Source organism: Ahaetulla prasina, chromosome 1 (assembly GCF_028640845.1).
Source record: "Ahaetulla prasina isolate Xishuangbanna chromosome 1, ASM2864084v1, whole genome shotgun sequence".
NCBI classification, from domain to species: domain Eukaryota; kingdom Metazoa; phylum Chordata; class Lepidosauria; order Squamata; family Colubridae; genus Ahaetulla; species Ahaetulla prasina.
The window spans coordinates 167,246,593-167,269,823 of NC_080539.1; the positions used below are offsets into that span (position 1 = coordinate 167,246,593).

The window sequence follows — 23,231 nt, forward strand, 5'->3', positions numbered from 1 at the left end:
TAAACAAGTTTAATGACACTGCCAACAATAAGCAATGCAAACAGATGAAATCTTCGGTATATTGAATTACAGTTCCTTCAATTAAACATGATCTCAAGAACTCGGGTGGTTGCAACCTTACAGCTGCTTCAGAGAGTGTAGTATTTTCCAGCTTTTAAGAGAAAAATCCAAGAGAATTCACCAAGTGATGCCACTTCTATGCCTCATGTTACAAACGACCAACAATGAATTTGCTGTGTGTGCATCCAGGAAGATTTCACAGATTTCTAAACTATATTACCAATGCATTACTACGTGAGTTGTGACTGTAGTCTGTCAGTGACTGAATATAAGCATGGCTATAGTATCTCTTCAACACTTGAGTATTTCACAACATGGTGGATTTTTATTTGAAATATTTCCAAAGCTTACCAGGTGATGCTTTTTGTTGAAACCTAAAGCAATGGTTCTAAATACTGCTAACATTGGCTTGTGTCTTAATCCTGGCACACCAAACATACACATGCATCAAACAACTGTCTTTAGCTTAAAGAAATGGCATTTGTTGTTTGGGAGGAGTGAGTCCAAGCAACTCAACCTTGTATACACAAACACTCAGAACAAGTGAGTGGCACCACAAAGTGAGTTGCGCTGGCATTAGCATTCGGTGAAAGAAAAAAAAAGTTCACACTGCACAGTGTGAGGAAATTCTGTTCAGTGCACTGGAGAGTAATCCAAATTTGATTTTGTGCCCATATTGAGCTTAGGAAACCGGATCCATTTATTCAAAAAAAAAAAAAAAGCCCTGCAGAACTCAAAGAGGCGGGCCAGATCTAAGTACCCCACGGGCCAAATCTGGCCCCCAGGCCTTGAGTTTGATACCCGTTTTAGACCTTTCCAACATAAGGGATTTCCAACATTGGAAACCACGAACCACAGATAGTGATAAGGAGAGAAGGAAGATACTGCATTTGCTTTCCAAGGCCCGCATTGTTCTTCTGACCTTGGGAAACAAACCTCAGCCCCATCTAAAGCTCTGGGATCCTTTATGCCTGAGAAGACTGCCTAATGAACTATTTTAACAAAAGCGCGTGAATGAATTTGAACATAGTGAACACATGGTGCAGAAAAGTGGTAGTAACAAAAAGTGTTACAAATAATTTTCAGGGATACCAATAAAGTTGAGATTAATTCTTCAATCACCACCATGATTCATTTGGAAAGAAATAGAAAATAATTTCCTAGTCCTTTTTCCTGGGTTTCTTCCCAAGCTAGTTTATAACTATAATCTCTTTTCTAAGCACTAAGCAGCTCTGACATTGCTTAGATCTTTCATATCGGGCAAAGTTGGCTGGGCATAGCCACCTTCAACTTACAGATAAACTAAAAATTCCAACATAGTTCGCATTAACAGAGTTATAGAATCAAAGATTATGTGAAGTGTTAATACCACTTTATAATGCCTTGACAAGATCACATTTGGAATATTGCATCCAGTTTTGGCCACACTATAAAAAATTTGTTGAGATCTAGAAAGACTAAAGAGCTACAAAGATGATTAGGGCACTGGAGGATGAAACATGAACAACGGCTGCAGGAATTGGGTATGTCTAGTTTTATGAAAATGATAGTGTTCTAATGTATAAGGTGATGCCACAAAGAAGAGGGGGTCAACCTATTCGCCAAAGCACCTGAGGGCAGGACAAGAAGCAACGGATGGAAACTAATCAAGGAGAAAATAAACCTAGAACTAAGGAGAAATTTCCTGACAGAACAATTAATCAGTGGAATGATTTGCCTCCAGAGGTTATGGATGCTCCAACATTGGAGGTTTCTAAGGAGAGATTAGAGAGCCATTTGTCTGAAATGGTACTATAGGGTTTCCTGCTTGAGTAAGGGGTTGAACTAGAAGATCTCCAATGTCCCTTCCAACTCTGTTATTCTGTTATAGCTTCATTAAATAATACATGTTTGTATATCAAGTATAAAACTAAAAAAAATAGCTCTAGGTCAATCTTCCTTCTCCTACTACAATGCTAGGGAGCACATTTTGTCTAATGATCTTCCATTGGAACCCTCTTTAGATCCAGACTCACTTTATTTGAGTGGGTTTCAGCAGGCTAAGGCGTAAGATAAACCTGTATGGCACTCATATCATAAACATATGTCTTATCTTCCACATCTATTACCCACTGGCTGCCTCTGTTCCTTTTATCATCTACACTTCACTGCCAGTGCCATCCGAGAAATACTAGTGAAATACTCTCCTAGCCAAAAGTATAAGGTGAATGGAATTTAAGGCTATAAATATTGTTAAAACTGAGGGTAGAGCAGCTTGTTACTGTTTTTTAACGATGTTGAGGAGATAGGACCACAGTGTAGACTTCTTTGGAAGACTGTCACCTGCAGAGCTGAGAATGACACACACTCTCTCTCTCTCTATTTCCTTTCTCTCTCTTTCTTTCCCTTCCTTTCCTTTCCTTTCCTTTCTCTCTCTCTCTCTCTCTCTCTCTCTCACACACACACACACAGTCTTTCTAAAATACCTGACAAGCTAGGTCAAAGGTCTGATAAAGCAGAAGGTAGGCAGACAGAATGACCTCTATGTCTTTATACTTTTAGAGTGAGATGCCATTGTAGAAGCAAAAAGCAAAATCAAGACCAGTGGAGAGAAAAATTATCTCTAGACAGTTGTGCTTTGAGGGAATCTGTATGTAAAGGAGTGTCAACATGTATGGCCTTCTCATCTGCTGTAGTTGTCAGCGTTATCATACCAAGCATCCATCACTTCATTCTGTGTGGGCCAGACATGAGAAAAACAATTTGGACAAACAATTTGTTTCCTATACTTCCTCACTGTTACTTATTTCAAACCCCGATTGTTCTGTAGTTTCACATACCAACTGAATACGTATCTACCCATGCACACTGTGTAGATAAAAATGGCGGGTTTTTTACCAGCAGCTATTGAAACAATCACATATAGCTTCATACAGACAAAAAGTGAACTGTATAAGTACTATCTGATCCAACAATTCCCTGTGTCATTTATCACAAATAAAAAATACACTCTCATAGATTAAAGGTTTATCCCAGCTTAGAGAGGGGAGAGGAATGAGCGTTTGGGGCGGGGGGCGGAAATCTTTTCATTTTTCTTTTCAGTTCAACTGAAAAGTTCAGTTGAAGTTCAGTTTCCAGATCATATGCAGTTCAGTTTCCAGATCATATGCACCCTGATCAAAATTTTTGCAGCTCCAAAACAGAATGGGCTACAACTGATTAATTCTACAACTGATTAATTCACATAAACTCCAATCTACTCTCTTGTTTATTACAGATGGTGGATCATATTGTCCCAGATCTTCTGATCTGGTTTCAAGAACTCTGCCATCCTCACTCATCTCAAGTAATGGTAATTATAACATGCAATAATTTTTTCTGATACATTCTTGTCATCAAAATAAACACAAGGTTATAATTTGAACATTGTTGAGGATACTCTCTAGAAATCAAGTTGTCTTTATAGTGCAACCCAAAGCATCTTTGGGACTTACAGAGGTAACTCCAGTCTCATTGTGAAAGTCTACTTCGGACAGTGGAACGAATTGGACAGCAAGTTGGAGCCCAGTCACTTTGTGACTCCTTGTTGGTGCAGTCACCTCACCATACTTAAAACATAGCTCTTCTTCTCCAGCTGATTACTGTCCAAAGATTGCCTCTGAAAGATCCTCCAGATCAGGGCACTGAGTGGGCTACAATCAATGCTGCTGTGGGCAGATGAGACAGCCCTATAATATGTCATTTTGAGGATTCCCTCAATGACACATTCTGACGCATGATTCTGATGGCCAGGAAATGTCCAGGGGGACAGGAGTTAGGTGACCACCAGTGAAAGCATCTGCAGAAGTGGGAGAAAGGGGCTAGAAATGGATCCCTTGAAGCTACCTTTTGGGTCTTATTCTTAATTATGAAACATCATTGAAGCTTCACACAATCTTGTTCCACTGAATCATGCTTGGGATTGCACTGCAAGGATAACTTGTATTTTGGTTACCATCTCAGTGCTATTCAGTGTTGTGACTCCACTGTGTTATACCTGTGGTAGTGCAAATCACATGTGAACAACGTAATATTGGTTAATATTTTAAACTATACAATAAGTGGTGTTCTTTTTGTGGTGATTCTGTAATAAATAATATTGAAATAACACTATTTCTAGGACAAGAGGTATGGAGTCCAGTATCATGGGAATATAATTTAGTATCAGCAGACTGACTGGTTTGAATATGGCTTCATGAGAACTTACTTCAGAGTTAACTTACACAATCCTATGCTCATTTATGAGGAAGATCCATGAATTTAGTGGGACTTGCCTTTCTGAGTAAACATGCATAGGATCAATCCATAAGCTCTCCCTCCAGAAATGAAAAACAATATAAATTCATGTTCACAGTTACAATGAATGAGCCACAACAGGATATTAAACAAGACACCAGCCAATTAAGCAGAAAGCATTGATCATATATTCCATAATGATCCTTGGCCATGACACAGGGTATTTCAACAGACAAGTCACAATGCCACACGCTGCACAGAATGTTCACTTTAGGTCCCCGTCGGTTTCTCCTTGAATTGACTTTTTAATGCGGAGTAACATGGTTGTGAGCCATTGATCCAAGCGGGATATTGAATCAAATTCTTTAACCTAGTTAGAGATAAATGATCAGGTGATGTAGCGTCAGCACAGAATTCACGTTTTCTTTTCTTTCTTTCTTTCTTTCTTTCTTTTTTTTTTTGCAATTTTAAAAACTTTGCCCAAGAGGAAAACTATAAATATATGACCATTGTTCAGTTACCCAAAATTAGAAATAAGCAGAAAAGAATAACTGTGCATATTGCAAAACCATTTTCAACACCACCAACCCACTCATCTGAGCAGCTTTAAGAATCTGGGGTGAGAAAAACTGCCAAGTGAGTCAAGTTTTTCAGCTTCCTTTTTACCGCCCCCTTGGAAGAATAATTTCCTACTGGGGGAGGAGTGAGACTGCGTTACGCCTGTTCTTACGACCATCTAGAATACAAAGCACCCAAGAATAATAATGGGCTATTTGAGGAAGAACAGAGTTAGTTTTCTCCTCTCAGCCACCAGCAGGTTGACAAATACCACTGCAGATTAATTGCACACTTCCTTACAAGGCTGTTTCCCTCTGAACTGTAAGTGAATGGTGCTTGATTCCTGGCAATCATTCACACACAATCCCAAGTTCTTCTTCCCATTTGACCCTAAATAGCCCAGAAATTAATCAGAGGACCCTTAATAACCAGAGAGTTATCCACTGAGAAAACACAGCAGAGTATTTCGACACACTGAATTTTCCATGAAATAAGGCAGCGATTGGAAACGGATCTCCCAACATGCCCGGCCCTACTTTTTTTTTTTTAATTTACATTTATATCCCGCCCTTCTCCGAAGACTCAGGGCGGCTTACAGTGTGTAAGGCAATAGTCTCACCCTATTTGTATATTTATATACAAAGTCAACTTATTGCCCCCCCAACAATCTGGGTCCTCATTTTACCTACCTTATAAAGGATGGAAGGCTGAGTCAACCTTGGGCCTGGTGGGACTCGAGCCTGCAGTAATTGCAGGCAGCTGTGTTTTAATAACAGGCTATCTTACAGCCTGAGCCACACCGCGGCCCTTTAGCACCGATACCATTTATTTAATTTATTAAGAAATTTTAAATTTAATTTATTCAGAAAATTTGAATAACCAAGGCAAAGCATGATGATATCACCATCCTCAAAATATTGTACGTAATCCTCTCACTCCAAGTTCTACAAGTCAGATGAGTTAGATTCAAATCAAATTAGCTCCCTTGAAATCAGCGAAATTTCAAAGCCGATTGCTTTCAGTGGAAACTAAATTTGACTGAGGGTGCATCTGATAACCATTTAACTAAGACCTCTGCTGAATTCCAACTAGATGTGCATCAGGTTGGACTGCAATTTGACGCTTCTGCTGCTTGATGGCACCAGTCGCCTGGTTGTGGTTCAAAAATGCTCGTGAGACAAAAAGTAAACATTTTTCTTAACTAAAACTCAGTTCAAATGTTTCATTAAAATAATAGATCTACTTACTGCTTCAGTGTATGCTTCGCAATTTTGTTCTTCGTGAGCTTCCAGTAATTTCTAGCAAGACAATATAACAAGGTTAGCAGCAAAAATGATCTTTTTACTACATTTTTTTTATAAAGGATGGGTATGTGAATGAACTCCATTTATATTCTTTAACAGTGAAAAAAGACTATGCATTATTTGAAGAGACATTTTATAAAATATCTAATTATTGAGAGCCTTCAACTAGAAAAAGCCATTCACATCCAATTCTCACACACACCCCATCCTATTCAGACTATTGAATCTGATATCTTGCTTAAGGTGCTTGCAGTTTCTCCCACATATATATTCAGAGATTGTGACCTCACAACGGCAGAGTTATAGGCAGTGGAATAGGGAAGACCACACTGTTCTGAGATCCCAGCTGCTGTAGATTTCATTGTGAACGGAGAGAGAACAAGATTCAGGTATGAAGGGAAGGCCCACAAAGTACCTTCAGCATACTGAGGTCCCCACAGTAGATTTACAGATAAGCATTTACAGATAAGATGTGAGCAGTGCCAACCCAGAGTTTTGAGAAAAGTATTCAAGAATTTCTACTTGGGGACAATTCCACTACTGTATGCCTTGATTTCATATCAATGAAAAAGGAAGAGGATGACGCTTGGAAGGAGAAGCTGCCCCAACACGGAAAGGGAAAGAAGGAAAACACATCATCATCATCATCATCATCATCATCATCATTATTGTTTTTCTACAAATGCTTCTTCAGGTGCTCTCCTACCAGCGCAGGGATTATACAGTAGCCCAGTATATTAAAGTTCCTTTCATGTAACAAAAAGGAAATTAAACAAGAACAGAGTATAGCTTGGAAACTACAGTAGACCAAAAGAGAACTTAAAATCATAGAATGGAAGGGTTTGAGAACATTTAACACAATCCTTGGCTCATTATGGGAATCCATAATTACAGCATCCTTGACAGATGGCCATGCAGCCTGTTTCATCCATCAAAAGTAAAGTCAACAGCTTTAAGACAGTTTCTAATTTGTAAAGGTATTGTCGTGTCCCACTCCTCCACTGACGGCCGGGTCAGGGAAATCCGAATCAGGTGTGCCTCTGCAGCTCTGCCAAAGTCCTAGCAAAGTCCTCAGGGCAGGCAGGAGACCAGAAAGTGACTTCAGCAAGATATGTTTAGACTTTGCCTGACTCAGAGAATGCCAGAAAGCAGATCCTTTATATAGGCCATGGGGTGTGGCTCCATGACTCAGCACTTATCCAGGCCTGCCCTTCCCTTCCTTCTGTTGCCTCCGCCTATCAAGTCTTCTGACGCGGGGGTCACTCCAGTCAGCAGCTGTTGGCAATTGACCTCCCTTAGGCTCACATGCTGTGGAGGAGGGGGAGGGGTCTAGTTGCTCCGTTTGCCTGGGCATGGAGCCAGAGCTGGGGGCTGGAGGTATTTCTTCTTCTTCAGCCTGTCTGGGAATGGAGCCAGGGCTGGGGCCGGGAGGCATACTAGAACATTCCTCCGTGTTCGGAAGCAGGTAAGAAGACCCCGGCTGAGGTGAGATTGGACGAGACACAACAGGTATTTCTGAAACATAGCACTCAGAATTGAACACAATATTCAGGATGTATCTGACCAACCCCAAAATAGAGCAGGACCATTTCTTTTTATTTTGACACTATTGCTGATACAGCCTAAGCTTTTTTTTTTAGCGCTGATATCACACCTTTGGTTCATGTTCAGCTTGTCTTTTTGACATACTGTTCACTGCTATCTAGTATAGTCTCTTAACCTACATTCATGCCAATGATTATTCTTACCAAAATACAGGATTTTGTTTTTGTCCCAGTTGAAATTCATCTGACTAGTTTCTGCCTACAGTTCTAGCTTGGAAAGATCCTCCTGGCTGATCAACTGTCCTCTAAAGTCTTTGCTGTTTTCTATATCTTTCTGCTACCTGCAAATTTTATAATAATTGTATTTTCTAACTCTTATCCCAAATATTATCCAAGAAATACTGAACAACACATAACATAGCCCTATGATATGGTCTGCCTGTCTGCCTATTTATCTATCTAGATTTATCTCTTTATCGTCTATTTATTTATATCTATCTATCTATCTATCTATCTATCTATCTATCTATCTATCTATCTATCTATCTATCTATCTATGGCGGTGGCGCAGTGGTTAGAGTGCAGTATTGCAGGCTACTTCTGCTGATCACCGGCTGCCAGCAGTTTGGCAGATCGAATCTCACCAGGCTCAAGGTTGACTCAGCCTTCCATCCTTCTGAATTCGGAAAAATAAGGACCAACATTGTTGGGGGAAATATGCTATATAAATCACTTAGAGAGGGCTGTAAAGCACTATGAAGTGGTGTCTAAGTGCTATTGCTATTGCTATTACTATCTATCTATCTATCTATCTATCTATCTATCTATCTATCTATCTATCTATCTATCTATCTATCTATCTATCATCTACCGTATCTATATCCATATATTTGAGGATTTCCATATTTATGATGCCTCTCTTAAATACAGTATTTATAAACTAGTCCAGGAGGACATCTAGCCGATCTTCTGCATGGATTGACTATTAGTAATACCTCCCAACCTTCCTAACATCTTTGATGCTTCTCCTCACTTGTGTTTTTACAAAAATGTTCTTGACTAAACCCTCAAATACATGAATCTCAATATATATGGGCACTGTTTTCAGATATGCCTTTCCTTCCCCTCTCTCTGGCCTATTCCTTTTGAATAATTTTATCCTTCAATCCATGTATTTCATCTACATGTTTTGTCCACCTGGTTTAGCAATGCCTTCTACATTATATTTGCCTTCCTGCATTCAAAATTTTAGTTCTTCCTGTTTCCCTGTGCTATGCATTTATAGAACCACAATCGAATCCTGGCTCACTTGACTTGACTTTTCTGGAGGTTTTTAAGAAACATTTAAAACAGCCATTTGTCTGAATTGGTGTAGGGCAGGGGTCTCCAACCTTGGTCCCTTTAAGAATAGAATAGAATAGAATAGAATAGAATTTTATTGGCCAAGTGTGATTGGACACACAAGGAATTTGTCTTGGTGCATATGCTCTCAGTGTACATAAACGAAAAGATACCTTCATCAAGGTACAACATTTACAACACAATTGATGATCAATATATCAATATAAACCATAAGGATTGCCAGCAACAAGTTACAGTCATACAGTCATAAGTGGAAAGAGATTGGTGATGGGAACTATGAAACGATTAATAGTAGTGCAGATTCAGTAAATAGTCTGACAGTGTTGAGGGAATTATTTGTTTAGCAGAGTGATAGCCTTCGGGAAAAAACTGTTCTTGTGTCTAGTTGTTCTGGTGTGCAGTGCTCTATAGCGTCGTTTTGAGGGTAGGAGTTGAAACAGTTTATGTCCAGGATGCGAGGGATCTGCAAATATTTTAAGACTTGTGGACTTCAACTCCCAGAGTTCCGCAGCCAGCTTTGGGAGTTGAAGTCCACAAGTCTTAAAGGGACCAAGGTTGGAGACCCCTGGTATAGGGTACCCTGCTTGGGAGTGGGGTTAGACTGAGGGACCTCCGACGTCCCTTCCATCTTTGATACTCTATCCTGTTATTTTTTCTATGATCATGTGTATCCATCCCATCAAGCCCCCCAAAAGTCCTGAATGGTATAGGATCTCCTGCCATGGCCAGAGGGTTGGACTAGAAGACTTCCACAGACCCTTCCGACCCTACTATTCTATGCTCTATATCCTGCCTTGTTTTTATGTGCTCATTATTGATTCCCCATCCTAACCACTCTTCCCAATCCCAGCATTTCTAAACCGCAGCCCATCTCTGGTCAGAAGTCCCCCATCTCTACTTCAGAAACGCAGTCCAGTGAATCCAAACCATTGTCACTGGCACTACCTGTGTACCCAGCTTTTCATTTGAAGTATTCTTTCTTTGACAGGAAAGAGTAAAGAAAACACCAACTGTCCCTCCAATGTAACTTTTCATAAATTAGTGCCTTGTAGTGTCTTCAGGCCTATGTAATGTATTCTCACGTGTATTAGTAGGACAGAAAATTTGCTAGAGGAGCTAAAGAGTCTTGGGATTTCTTCCATCATGTTCCAAAAGAAGAGCATTGAAAATAACTAGCTTCTTTATGTTTTATAAGATCTTTTCGTGAATGGTTCCATCCATTTTAAGAGTTCCAATGGAATAACGAGAGATGTTCTGCCTCCTGATTTGAAGAGTTTTCAAATTAGCCTGATGACAGCCTTGGAGCCCTTGTCCCCTGGCACCTTCAGGGCTGCCTTAGTGGAGATGAGTGGAGCTGTGGGAACGGGAGTGGGGAGGTAGAGATAGCTGGGCAATTGTAGTCAAAATAAAATTCTTTCCTGTGAGAACCAAGGACTTCTCACCAGTGTGAGGAGGTAAGATCTGAGACCAAGTGACCTTTGGATTGTGACCTGATTGGACCATGTGATGGACTGTATGGACAAGGAAAAGAAAATTTACTTTTAACTAGGGGGAAACTCGATGTGCCAATATGACATGCCTAATAAATCTATACTTTGAGGAATATGCTTGCCTTGGAGTTTTGATTCCATTGGGTGTGTTACTTGGAACCCTGACACCTGAAACATATTTCACATAGCTAATGTTTAAATCAGACCAAGAAATAACTTGTTACTTTTTGACATGTAAATTGGGATGGTCATTCTTCTTCTCTTTTCACAGTGAGACTATAGTCTTTAGTCCAGAATGCAGCTGCGCGGGTGATAGAAGGAGCTCCGCGTAGCTCCCATATAACACCGCTCCTGCGCAGACTGCACTGGCTACCTGTGGCCTTTCGAGTGCACTTTAAAGTGTTAGTTACTACCTTTAAAGCACTCCATGGCTTAGGGCCTGGGTACTTACGGGACCGCCTGCTGTTACCACATGCCTCCCACCGACACGTACGCTCTCACAGAGAGGGACTTCTCAGGGTGCCGTCCGCCAAGCAATGTCGGCTGGCGGCCCCCAGGGGAAGGTCCTTCTCTGTGGGGGCTCCCACCCTCTGGAACGAACTTCCCCCGGGTTTACGCCAAATACCTGACCTTCGGACATTCCGTCGCGAACTGAAGACACATCTTTTTATTCGCGCGGGGCTGGCTTAAATTGATTTTAACAAATTTTTAAATTCTTAGAAATTAATTTTAAATGGGGTTTTTTAGCTTATTATATATTTTACTTCTCAGGCCAATTTTAAAATAAGTTTTTTAACTGCATTTTAAATTTGTATATTGTACCGTCTGTTTTATTCTTGCCTGTACACCGCCCTGAGTCCTTCGGGAGAAGGGCGGTATAGAAATCAAATAAATAAATAAATAAATAAATAAATAAAATAACCCTTCATCACTGTTTAATAAATATAATACTTCTAATTAAGACTAGCAATCATACATCAATTCTGTTTTCAACACAATAAAAAAAAGCATGCTGTTTCACTTACTTTCAATAATTTACACTCTCTTGAATCTGTGAATGCTGGGAACATTTCTTCATATTTCTCAAGAGCCAGCTGAAAAATAGCAACTGTATTTACTTCGTATCAAACAGGTGTTATCTCATAATAGATGTTTTCTCAGAAAACTAGCCAACTCTGCCATGCTGAATAGCCATTCAACACCATGACATACACAAGTTATGCTCAAAACAAAGTCATATGTTTTGATGAATCTGAGCAGCCACATATATATGCTTTTCTGTAAAGTGACAAATTGGGATATTTTAGGGTTACACTAAACCACATTTAAGAGGAGAAAGCCTCCCAATATGTTTTTTTCAGAAATGGAACTGCATGGCATGTTTTTCACCTGAGGAATAACAGGGAAGATAGTGTCAGCTACCCTAGGTGGGCCAGACCAAATCCACAAGAAGGTTAAATTTATTTTTATTGAGAGTGGTTATAATAACAGAATTTTGCAGATTTGATTGTGCTGAATCTCCTTTCTTCTTATATTTCAGTGAATCCATCTGAGCTGCCTCTAAATACTATACAGTATATCTGTTGTGTACTTAAAATATGTTTTACCTCTCATCACTTTGGTAAAAAAGCTTTGCATATTTATGTCAAGGCCATCTTCCTTACTCCCTACAGAGACATTGCTTAAGCCTGTACCATCCCACAATTAGTCCACTAAAAGTCATCTCTGATCAAGCTGCTTTTTTCTGCTCAGAAAAATTACTATGAAGTCCGTATCTATAGTTTAGGTTGAGTTCTGTTCATGCATCGCCTGCACAGCAGGTAAATTAATTCTCAACTTGCCATAAACTGCAATTCTTGCAAAATGTGAATATTATTTGCATTGCACATTAGTATTAGATTGGAGGATTTCGTAAAGTAATAGTGATACAAACATCTGCAATGGTCAAACATGAGGCTTCCAGCACATTCAATTGTTTTCAGCAAATATGGCCTTGCTGTGAATTCCAACATCTATTGTCTGAAATAATGAAAACATGGAATATTGTTTTTGAATCAATTTGTTTTGTATTGAATTCAAAACTACAGGTCCGTATTTGCAAATGAAAACTCTGGTTCTAACAGGCACGTACAAGTATCAGCTAAGTCATATGGCAAGTCTACAAAGCAATGTTATCATTCTTGTGGCACTCCCATGTTTACATAGCCATGTTTACATGGCAATGCACAGAAAGGGTATTCAGATTAGAAAGCAGAATTTATGTGATGTTTCATGCAATAAGAGCAGGCATTATTGATAGTATGTTACAAATAAAATATTTTGTTTATTCTTGGGATACTCTGGCATGCTGATCTCTTTAATTGTAGTATATTAAAAAACCTGCACTAACCTTCGCATTCAACTCATCGACAATAAAGTGACATAAAGCTGCTTTAAAGAAGTAGTCCTTTGCACTGTGCTTGAGCAATGGATTATCCATTGTACTTGTACCAATCTAGGGAGATAAAAATTACATTTAGAGTTGATAAAGTATGCGAAAATGCAGAACATGATTGAAAACAATATTTTAGTTCCCTGAGAATCCCTGTTCTCGTATTTGATATTTTCCCACTACAAAAGAACCCATTTTCCAAAGTTCCCAAATGTCACATTGTTCCTTAAATTTCTCTGTAAGACCTGACATTGTAAATACCTTTCAAATTCTGTAACACATTTCTCCACACAAGGATTTACGTATATTGAATCTCATGCATGTTATTGTTTGGCAAAAAGCTCAACAATCAATAGAAATCCTCAAGCATTTCATCGTAGCCAGGCATTCTTATCACTTCATCATTTACATTATTATTTACGTGAAAATATTTACAGATCCCTCACATCCTGGACATAAACTGTTTCAACTCCTACTCTCAAAACGACGCTATAGAGCTCTGCACACCAGAACAACTAGACACAAGAACAGTTTTTTCCTGAAGGCCATCACTCTGCTAAACAAATAATTCCCTCAACATTGTCAAACTATTTACTAAATCTGCACTACTATTAATCTTCTCATCGTTCCCATCACCAGTCTCCTTCCACTTATGACTGTATGACTGTAACTTTGTTGCTGGTAATTCTTATGATTTATATTGATATATTGACCATCATTTGTGTTGTAAATGTTGTACCTTGATGAAGGTATCTTTTCTTTTATGTACACTGAGAGCATATGCATCAAGACAAATTCCTTGTGTGTCCAATCACACTTGGCCAATAAAAAATTCTATTCTATTCTATTCTATTCTATTCTATTCTATTCTATTCTATTCTATTCTATTCTATTCTATTCTATTACATAGTAGCTTAGAAACTAGATATTAAAGCAGTTTGTAAGGATAACTGGATTTTCAGATTTTAAAATAATTCAAGAAAGTTTTAAATATTGGAAATACTGCGTAATAATACGTCTTTCCACCTATATCTTGAGATGATGTATGTTGTAAACTGAAACTTCTCTGATGAGTTCAGTTCGAAGAATCTTAATCCAGCTGCTTCATTTGGCAACTGATTGGTTAGTGCTTTGGGCTTCCAGTGAATGTGGTTAGTGCTGGTTAGTGCTTTGGGTTTCGAATGATTAGTGCTGGTTAGTGCTTTGGGTTTCGAATGATTAGTGCTGGTTAGTGCTTTGGGCTTCCAGAGAATGTGGCCGACTGACCAGTTGAAAAAGCTCTTTCCAGACCAAAGCTTCTCCAATTTACAGAGACCTGAGTTCCTTAAATTTATAAGGTTAAGGAGAGTCCCAGAATTCTTGGGTTAAGGAGAGTCCCAGAATTATTCCACAAAATCCTCCATATAGCAGCAGTCTGCAAGGAGACTCTGGAGCAATACTCCAAAAATAACCAGGTGAATTCTCCATAAACTGGGAAATGGGGCTGCAATCACTTTATTGCTGAAAAAGCAGCCATTTTGGAATATATTTTTCAAACAGACACCTAAGTCATGCCTTTTACTTGTTATTTACTTGTTTAACATGTTATTAAATTATCTTTACGAAACTAAAAGACACTCTTTTCCATCACATGCAGTTGCAACATCTTTTGCAATAGTGGTGAATATCTGTAGCTCACATGTAGAATGAGGGTAAAAGTTCGTTCTCCGAGCTTGTGGGTTGGTTTCCAGGTTAGGTAACAGTATCAGTGTTCTGTTTGTAAGACCTTCAGGTGTGGGTGTGTCAAGTGAGGGTTTGTCTCACCTGTCACAAGACCCTCACTTAACACACCCACACCTATAGCCCTTATAAACAGAAGAACACTGACATTAACATCCCCTAAACTCCACTGAAGGGTTACTTAGCCTGGTAACAAAATGTTTAGAAATCAACCCACAAGCTCAGAGAATGAACCTCCACCCTCATCAACATCTTTTTCTCTCCTCTTTTTAAAACTGTTTTATCCTGCAGTCCCTCCCCCTTTTAAACTTTATGTTCATTGTATTTTATGCTGTGATAATAAACTTTAATAAAACTTTCTTTTTTAAAAAAAGGTTACTGCTTTGATTAATTTGTACTCTGTGCCTCTGATTTACAGTTCTCTTTTAACAAACCAAATGGTAGTGTACCAGTGGTGGGTTTCAAATTTTTTTACTACCGGTTCTGTGGGTGTGGCAGGGGAAGGATACTGTAAAATCTCCATTCCAACCCCACTCCAGGAGAAGGTTACTGCAAAATCCCCATTTCCTCCCAGTCAGCTGGGACTCGGGAGGCAGAGAATAGGTGTGGGCGGGGCCAGTCAGAACTTTTACTACCAGTTCTCCGAACTACTCAAAATTTCTGCTACTGGTTCTCCAGAACTGGTCAGAACCTGCTGAAACCCACCTCTGTAGTGTACCTACCTGTTCAAAAATTTCAGTTGCTTTCTGATATTGCTCCAACTGGGCAGCATATCCAGCTACCTTCAGCAGACACTTGTTGGCAGAGCTAGAAGCAAAAGGCATAATGAACTGAAGAGCACAGAAACGCAGGTGTGAAAATCAAAGCGTGCCCCTGTCAGGTGGCACTCTGGCTAAAAGGATCTGACCTTATTTGAGTAAAGATTCATTTTGTTGATATTCATACAGAGCCATCTTCTGATATTTCTGTTCTCGCTAACCAATTTTCAATTATCATGACAATAACATTTCTGAACTCTGTATTCAGAGTCACGCAATTGTCATGCAAATAGAATGCCAAACCAAAAGTTATTTTTAGGATCTGAAAGTTCTTTTAATAGCATTAAGTGAGGGAATCATAACATTTCATGTCATAGTCACACAAGAAAAACAACAACCCCAAAACAAAATAGAATGAATCTAGATTTAGATAATTGGCACTAAGATTGTCTTTTGTGGAAACTTGCCTGTTAGATTCTTCCCCTTTGTAATAGTCTGCAGATTGTTCATAGTGGGCGATGGCCTAAAAAGAATTCAACGTATCAATTTTCAACATTATACTTTGACATTGTGATGATAGATTAGACAGATTCAGGCCATTTCATTACTGTATTAGTGTAGAGATTTACAACATTTTCACGGTATCGCCCAGCCATCACTGGGGTGAGATAAAACCTGTCCACACCACTTTTAAGATGTTAAGATGCTAACAAGCATCCAGGTTTACAGATCTTGGGTGGTATTAGCAAGTTTACAGTGAATGCATGATCAAGATGCTGTTTTTCAAAACAAACAGGAAACTTCTCACATATACATATATTAAAATATTCCTTTCCTATGTCATTCACCATACATCCATACAGTGAGAGAATTGATGAGTTAAATCCAAAAGTGACAGTCTGTGATCACCAGGGCCTTTCATTTAGTGGAAGAAAACACACTTGGACAGTAGCCATGGAACCTGAAGTGATGGGCTCACTCAATTCTTCCAAATTTAATGGCACTTAAGCGTATGCCTAGGAATTAAACCCAAACCTTTTCAGATAAACACATTGGCTTACCTTTTCAATGTCTACCAGCTCAGATTCATAAATCTCTGCAATAGTAATGTGATGCTTGGCAGCAATAGTAAATCGGCCCTGAGGAGAGAAGAATTTGGCCCGATGTGAAAGGGGGCAAGCAATGAATACAAACTGAATACAATTTGAATTCATGACAACACCAATAGGAAAGGTTGTAAATTGGAATCCCAACCTAGCACTTTGGATGTCTTACCATGTCTGTGTAAATATCGATGGCAGCATTTAAGCAGTTGATAGCCTCTGCATTGGATGCATTTGGAGGAAAACAATGAATACAATCAACTCAGGCATCCAAACGTAATCATTTTGTCAGTGCAAGAAAGTGGACGTTTGTATCAGCACATTCAACAACTAGATTCTCGGCTATTTTTCTATGCAACATCCGCTGAAGAAAAACCTCCTTCATCTTTTTCTGCCAGCATTGCAGACTGCAGATTTATAGGATATTCATGCATTCATTCATTCCATTCCATTCCATTCATATATGATGAAGTCTCAAAGTCCACCAAGTGAAAACTGATGCAAAAACATACACCAAAGAATTGTGTATTGAAAGCTCTGTTTTGAGTGCTGAGGAGGAATAAATGTCATAGTCTTTCTACACACACACAAAAAAAAAAACCCCACTCCTAATTATTCCTACCTCTTTATTTCAGTGATTTAGTTTTGGGTAGCAGAAGGACACAAAATGTAGAGTGAGAAATCTTTGCAGTCCCATTCACTGCAAATCACAGAGAATTCAGTAGTCAGATCCAGACCTACGTGCTCTGTTCTTGCTCCCATAAAGTAATGCCTTTAAGGAATTGATGCTGTGGTGTGATGCAGATTTCTAGTTTCTAGAGTTTCTCTAGAAAGCAAGGTAGTCCTTGCTTAATGACCAATTGCTTAGCAACTGTTCGGAATTATGATGGACCTCCCAAAAGGTACTTATAAGCCAATTTCAAAGTTCGGGTGGCTGCAACACTACCACTACCACATATGAACACATTTTGGGTACTTGGAAACTGGCTCACCTTTACCGCCACTTGCAGCATAATAGACTGCAATTTTCAACATTTTTTGCCAGTTTCCAGTGTTTACTTCTCAAAAGAAGGAATGGCCAAATGCGGGGCAGAGTGAAAAGAGGGATCAGTCTAGAATCCCTATATAAGCACAAAGTCTAAATCCCTTTGAGTGCCATTGTCCCTTATCTAACTCTAACCAACTTCCTCCTAATTTTCCTATCATGATCTTTTTAATCCTATAATTAAACTTTTAATTACTCATGAACTGGCAGGACAAAGTTAAACGATCAGCAACATATTTAGGTGTATCTTAGCCAAACGGATTTAGTTTGGGGGGGGGGATCACTCAAGCGTTTTAATCATATTCAAAATGGCAAGACATATACTATATTATACATATATCTACACTCACTCCATTATCCCATCATGGCAAATGAACAACTTCATATAATGTGAATAATTCATATAGTATGATAATTCATATAATGTGAATTGGTACAGCACTCCATTGATCTCAAAGCTCTTTAGATGTTTTCAGGATTATTTATGTTGATCTGAACAATGGAGAGTTTGTTGTTTTTGTCTGGCGCTTTATTTCTTTTAACACATCCTTATAATCGGTGATGTTCCTATCTATCTTGTTTACCAAGAAGAAACATCACAAGGAGGCCACTCTGCCCCCAATACACCTTACCTTGAGGATCTGCCTTTTTGTAAGCGTTCCCTGCGTCAACGAAACAGGTGGCTGAATCGTGTTTACTCTGCAACTGCATGTGGAGTTTTGCTGCCTGACAAAAGGCATTACCTGCAGCTAAAAGAGAAACAGAGCAGCATTTTGACATCAAAAGTAGATATATGAACCAGAAAAAAGCACTTCTCCCAAGTATTTAAGGAACTGTAACTGAAAATCTACCAAGGTGTTCCTTCATTGGAGTGTTGCTTTTTTTGACAAAGATAAGGAGCCTTAAATTATTTCCACGTTTCCCTACCTGCTTCAGCCACATAGCTGTTCAATTTAGCCACAGCGCTTTAAATCCTCTCTCTTGAGATAATCAGTTTCTCTAACTAAATGGAAGGGAAATCAGAGGCATTGGGTTTGTTCAGCCTTTTCCTTTTGGCCAGAATTTTAAGTGGATTAAAGTAAGCTGTGGTTTGGCTACATGGAGATTCCATTATTTAGATCAGTGGTTCTAAACTTTTATGAATCCGTGGCTTAATATCAAATAGAACAGTAATTGCTGTACCACATTAGAAACAGAATGGAATAGGAATAGGAATAGAATTGGAATTGAGAATAGAATAGAATAGAATAGAATAGAATAGAATAGAATAGAATAGAATAGAATAGAATAGAATAGAATAGAATAGAATTCTTTATTGGCCAAGTGTGATTGGACACACAGGGAATTTGTCTTCGGTGCATAAGCTCTCAGTGTACATAAAAGCTATTATGATGATCATAGTCATCATAAAAATACATTCATCATAAATCATAAGATACAACACTTAGTTTGCATCTTATGATTTATATTTTATAATAATTTGATTTAAAAATTATTAATACATTTTGTTAAACATGTAACGCAGGGGTCCCCAACCCCTGGCCTATGGACCAGCACCGGTCCATGGCATGCCAGCAATTGGACCGTGCAAACAAGTGAAACCCCATCCGCACACAAAACCACACACCCTCCTTTTTCCAAAGAACTGCTCCCTGGTGCCCAAAAGTTTGGGAGCCACTGATGCAAGACATGGCTCACAAGCTAAACTTTAAAAAATCCTGCATTGTATTGAATATGTGGATAGTGCAGAATACATATAACCCCCCAAAATAGAAAAAAGGAAGAACTTTTTTTCTTGTGGCACACTACAAACAAATCCATGGCATATCTTTGTGCTGTGGTGTGCTAGTTGAGAATTACTGATTTAGATGAAACAGCGACTTCTATTGTTAGGGGGACATATTTATTATCCTGTAGCAAAGCTTCAGAAATATATTAGTAGTTCATAAAGACAACTGTTCAATGAAATTAACAGTTGTGCAACCAATTTTCCTATACATTTACTTAAAACAAATTAATGGCAAAAATATCACTCCTCAATTAGTATACCACGGAGTTGAAAATACAGTACGCGTAATAATTTCTGAGGAAACATGAATCACTCTATTTCATTTTGGGGGGAAAGGGACTGGGTTATCAATAAACAATGGAGAAAGGCAATTTACTGTATGCAGAGATGGATGGCTTTTAAAGTTCAATGATAGTGAGTCACAACTTGAAATATCAGATAAAGCAGCTAAATCCCCAGCTTGTGATCACTTCTATGTGCAATTAAGGCATGTTATTTCAGGACAATGACTTTGGATTAATCCCCTCGGCTACTGCAACAGTATCTGAATTTTCTACAGGAAGACTGAGGGACTTATAACCCAATTCTCAGTAGCTCCAATCAGCATGGCCATTCTTGAAGGATGTCAAACTGAAGTCAAACAATATCCAACCCTGTTGTAATATCCTTTATATTTATAAAGAAGATAAAAATGTCTCTGTATATACCATTCCAGTTTTTGGCTATCTTGAACATATTTGCAGCTCTTGTATACATTTCACATGCTTCTTCAAGCTTTGTATTTCCCCTAGGAGAAACAAAAGGAGACACAGAATTAGTAGATACCGTTGCATTATGAAATAGCCAAATATGAAACATATTCAAAGAATACGAAGAAAAATTGACAGAATTGGCACAGAAACCAGTTCCCCATAAATAGTGCCTACTGCAAGCAAAGAATCATTGGTTTTGTTAATGTCGTGTCCCACTCCTCCGCTGACGGCCGGGTCAGGGAAATCCGAATCAGGCTTGCCTCTGCAGCTCTGCCCAAAGTCCTAGCAAAGTCCTCAGAGCAGGCAGGAGACCAGTAAGTGACTTCAGCAAGATAAGTTCGACTTTTGCCTGACTCAGAGACTGCCAGAAAGCAGATCCTTTATATAGGCCATGGGGTATGGCTCCATGACTCAGCACTCATTAAGGCCTGCCCCTCCCTTCCTTCTGTTGCCTCCGCCTATCCAATCTTCTGATGCGAGGGTCACTCCAATCAGCTGTTGGTAATAAACCCTCCTCAGGCTCACATGCTGTGGAGGAGGGGGAGGGGTCTAGCTGCTCTGTTTGCCTGGGCATGGAGTCAGGGCTGGGGCCGGGAGGTGCTCCTTCTTCTGCAGTTTGTCTGGGCATGGAGCCAGGACTGGGGCCGGGAGGCATACATTCCTCCGTGTTCGGGAGCAGATAAGAAGGCCCCGGCTGCTCTGAGGGCGGGCAAGACACAACAGTTAATGCATCGGAAGCTGAATTGTGCATAGTGAGTACCCAAGAGAGCCAGAGTCCTTTGACTCTTTACAAATATTCCCTCCTGACACAATCACATATACATACATGTTACTTGAATGGATCCAATCACAGCAGCATGCAGAAAACTGGATTGTGGAGGCCCTCTAGAAGAGAACCTGGGATTGGTATCATTTCAGTACTAACAAAATAGAGCCAGATCAATACCAAGTTTCCCTGAAAATAAGACCCTGTCTTATATTTTTTTTGAATCCTGAAATAAGAGCTTGGCCTTATTGCCATGCGCTCAAAAGCCCGATTGGGCTTATTATCAGAGGACGACTTATTTTGGGGGAAACAGGTTATTAGGTCTAAGAAGTTAAACTATAAAGGAGAAGAGCTAGGTTAAAATCCCCACTCAACAGAGCTTCTGGATAACATTGGGCCAGTCATTTTCTCTGTCCAACCTACTTCATATAGTTGCTGCTATAAGTATAAAATAGGATATAAATAAATACATAAGTACTGGGCAAGATGCAGTGTCCCCAGAAAGAGAGTCATCATTACATAGTTGCTATTAAATAGAGCTTTAATATTATAGTAGCCTCTTTCCAAGTGAATGTAAAGATACTAAGAAAGTCCATTAAGCTAAAGTGGAAATTTGATCTATTTATAGAACAGATTGTTCGGAATGTGATAATACAATTTTTTAAAAAATCACAGGAATTATTTAACGAACACAAAAAATGAAGTTTATACTAACTTTGGGGTCGGGGGTACTATTCCTGTTAGCTTGCCACTCTGGAAATTAAAAAAATAAACATCTACTGCATTATACAGGTAGTCCTCAATTTACAACCACAATTCTGGCTAAAATTTCAGCAAGACATTGGTTGAGTGAGTTTTGCTCCATTTTTCAACCTTTGTTGCCAGAGTGGTTAAGTGAATCACTGCAGTGGTTAATAACATGGTTGTAAAATGAATCGGGCTGTTGTGACCCAGGTTCCTGGACCCGGACTCCTGGACTCGGATGATTCAGAAAGTGAGGGAGAAGACCTGGCAAGCCCTGCGTCTCTTGGGCCCTTTCCCTCCCTGGCACCCACTCAAAGGGAGGAGGAGGGGCCGGCAAGGCCTGATTCTCCCGAGCCTTCTTCTGATTTGGCAACGCCCCAAGAACAGTTTTGGAGTGATGCAAGACTGCGCAGACGTGACCGGCGCGCGCAGCAGAGGAAGCGTTGGGACAAAGCCAAGGAATGATGGTCATGCAGTGACATCTGCAGAGACTATAAATAGGAGGCGGGACTTCCTGGTTTTTTGTCTTGGACAAAGCAATGAATTTGCACGGGCAAACTGTATCAATGGAGGGAAGAATATATTCGTGAGTAATTCTGGCCTTATCTATAATTTCCTCGTTATCTCCAGAAACTTGGCAGGCCCGTGGGTAGACGTGGCCAGGACATTTATCTATGTAAATAAAGTAGAAGAGAAGGCCTTTGACTGACTCTTTGTTGGGAGTATTGGGGGAGGGAAACAGAACATTTTGTCCAAGACCCCGACTAAACCATCTTCCACCAAAGATGGACCAGCAGCAGGTACAGCAGCAGTTACAGCAGCTACAAGCGGCTAATCAACAGCTCCAGCAGCAAGTGGCTCACTTGGCAGGCCAACTTGCTGCCGGGAATGTGCCTGGAGCCCCCCCGTCCTCCCACTCCTCCTCGTCGTCGCAAGTGCCCGATAACCGTGCCGGATAAGTTTTCTGGGCAGCCTGAGATGTTCCCGACCTTCTTGGGACAGTGCCAGCTCTACATGGCTATGCGGCCAGAGGATTTCCCAGACGACCGGGCTAAGGTGGCCTTCGTGATTAACCTTCTTTCCGGCTCGGCTGCTCGATGGGCCACGCCCCTTTTGCTCCAGGACAGCCCCCTGCTAGCGAACCAACAGCATTTTTGGCAGCACCTGCGCACCATGTACGAGGACCCCGTTCGAATGCTGATGGCAACCAGGCGCCTTAAGGAACTCCGTCAAGGGAAACGCCCCCTGCAGGAGTACATCGCCGAATTTCGTCTTTTGTGCCAGGACTCTGACTGGAATGATGCAGCGCTGGTGCACGCGTTCCAGGAGGGACTCTCAGAGGAACTGCAAGACGAGCTGGCCCGGGTGGAGGCGCTGCGGACCCTCGACAACTTGGTGCCCCTTTGTCTCCGCCTCGACGCCCGTCTGCAACGGCGACCGTCCCGTCACGCCCCCCGGGACCCGCCGTCAACATCTGCACCCCCACTTCCTGCGCCACCAGCACCCCGGGTCGCCCCACGTTTTGTAACCACTGCGGAAGAGCCCATGGAGT

The 23,231-nt window shown here is 40.1% G+C and overlaps 1 protein-coding gene across 1 annotated transcript in view; it reads right to left on the reverse strand.

Annotated features, from left to right (window-relative positions):
- LOC131197230 (beta-soluble NSF attachment protein-like) overlaps positions 1–23,231 on the reverse strand; it is a 40,796-nt gene continuing 17,565 nt past the window's right edge. Inside the window, exons 2-11 of the mRNA XM_058181021.1 lie at positions 20,125–20,204; positions 18,261–18,377; positions 16,756–16,802; positions 16,542–16,619; positions 15,948–16,003; positions 15,445–15,529; positions 12,962–13,066; positions 11,598–11,666; positions 6,120–6,170; positions 1–4,684 (exon numbers count right to left, since the gene is read on the reverse strand). Coding sequence (XP_058037004.1) covers positions 4,580–4,684; positions 6,120–6,170; positions 11,598–11,666; positions 12,962–13,066; positions 15,445–15,529; positions 15,948–16,003; positions 16,542–16,619; positions 16,756–16,802; positions 18,261–18,377; positions 20,125–20,204 — 793 coding nt within the window. The 3' untranslated portion in view covers positions 1–4,579. The remainder of the gene's footprint in view (positions 4,685–6,119; positions 6,171–11,597; positions 11,667–12,961; positions 13,067–15,444; positions 15,530–15,947; positions 16,004–16,541; positions 16,620–16,755; positions 16,803–18,260; positions 18,378–20,124; positions 20,205–23,231) is intronic.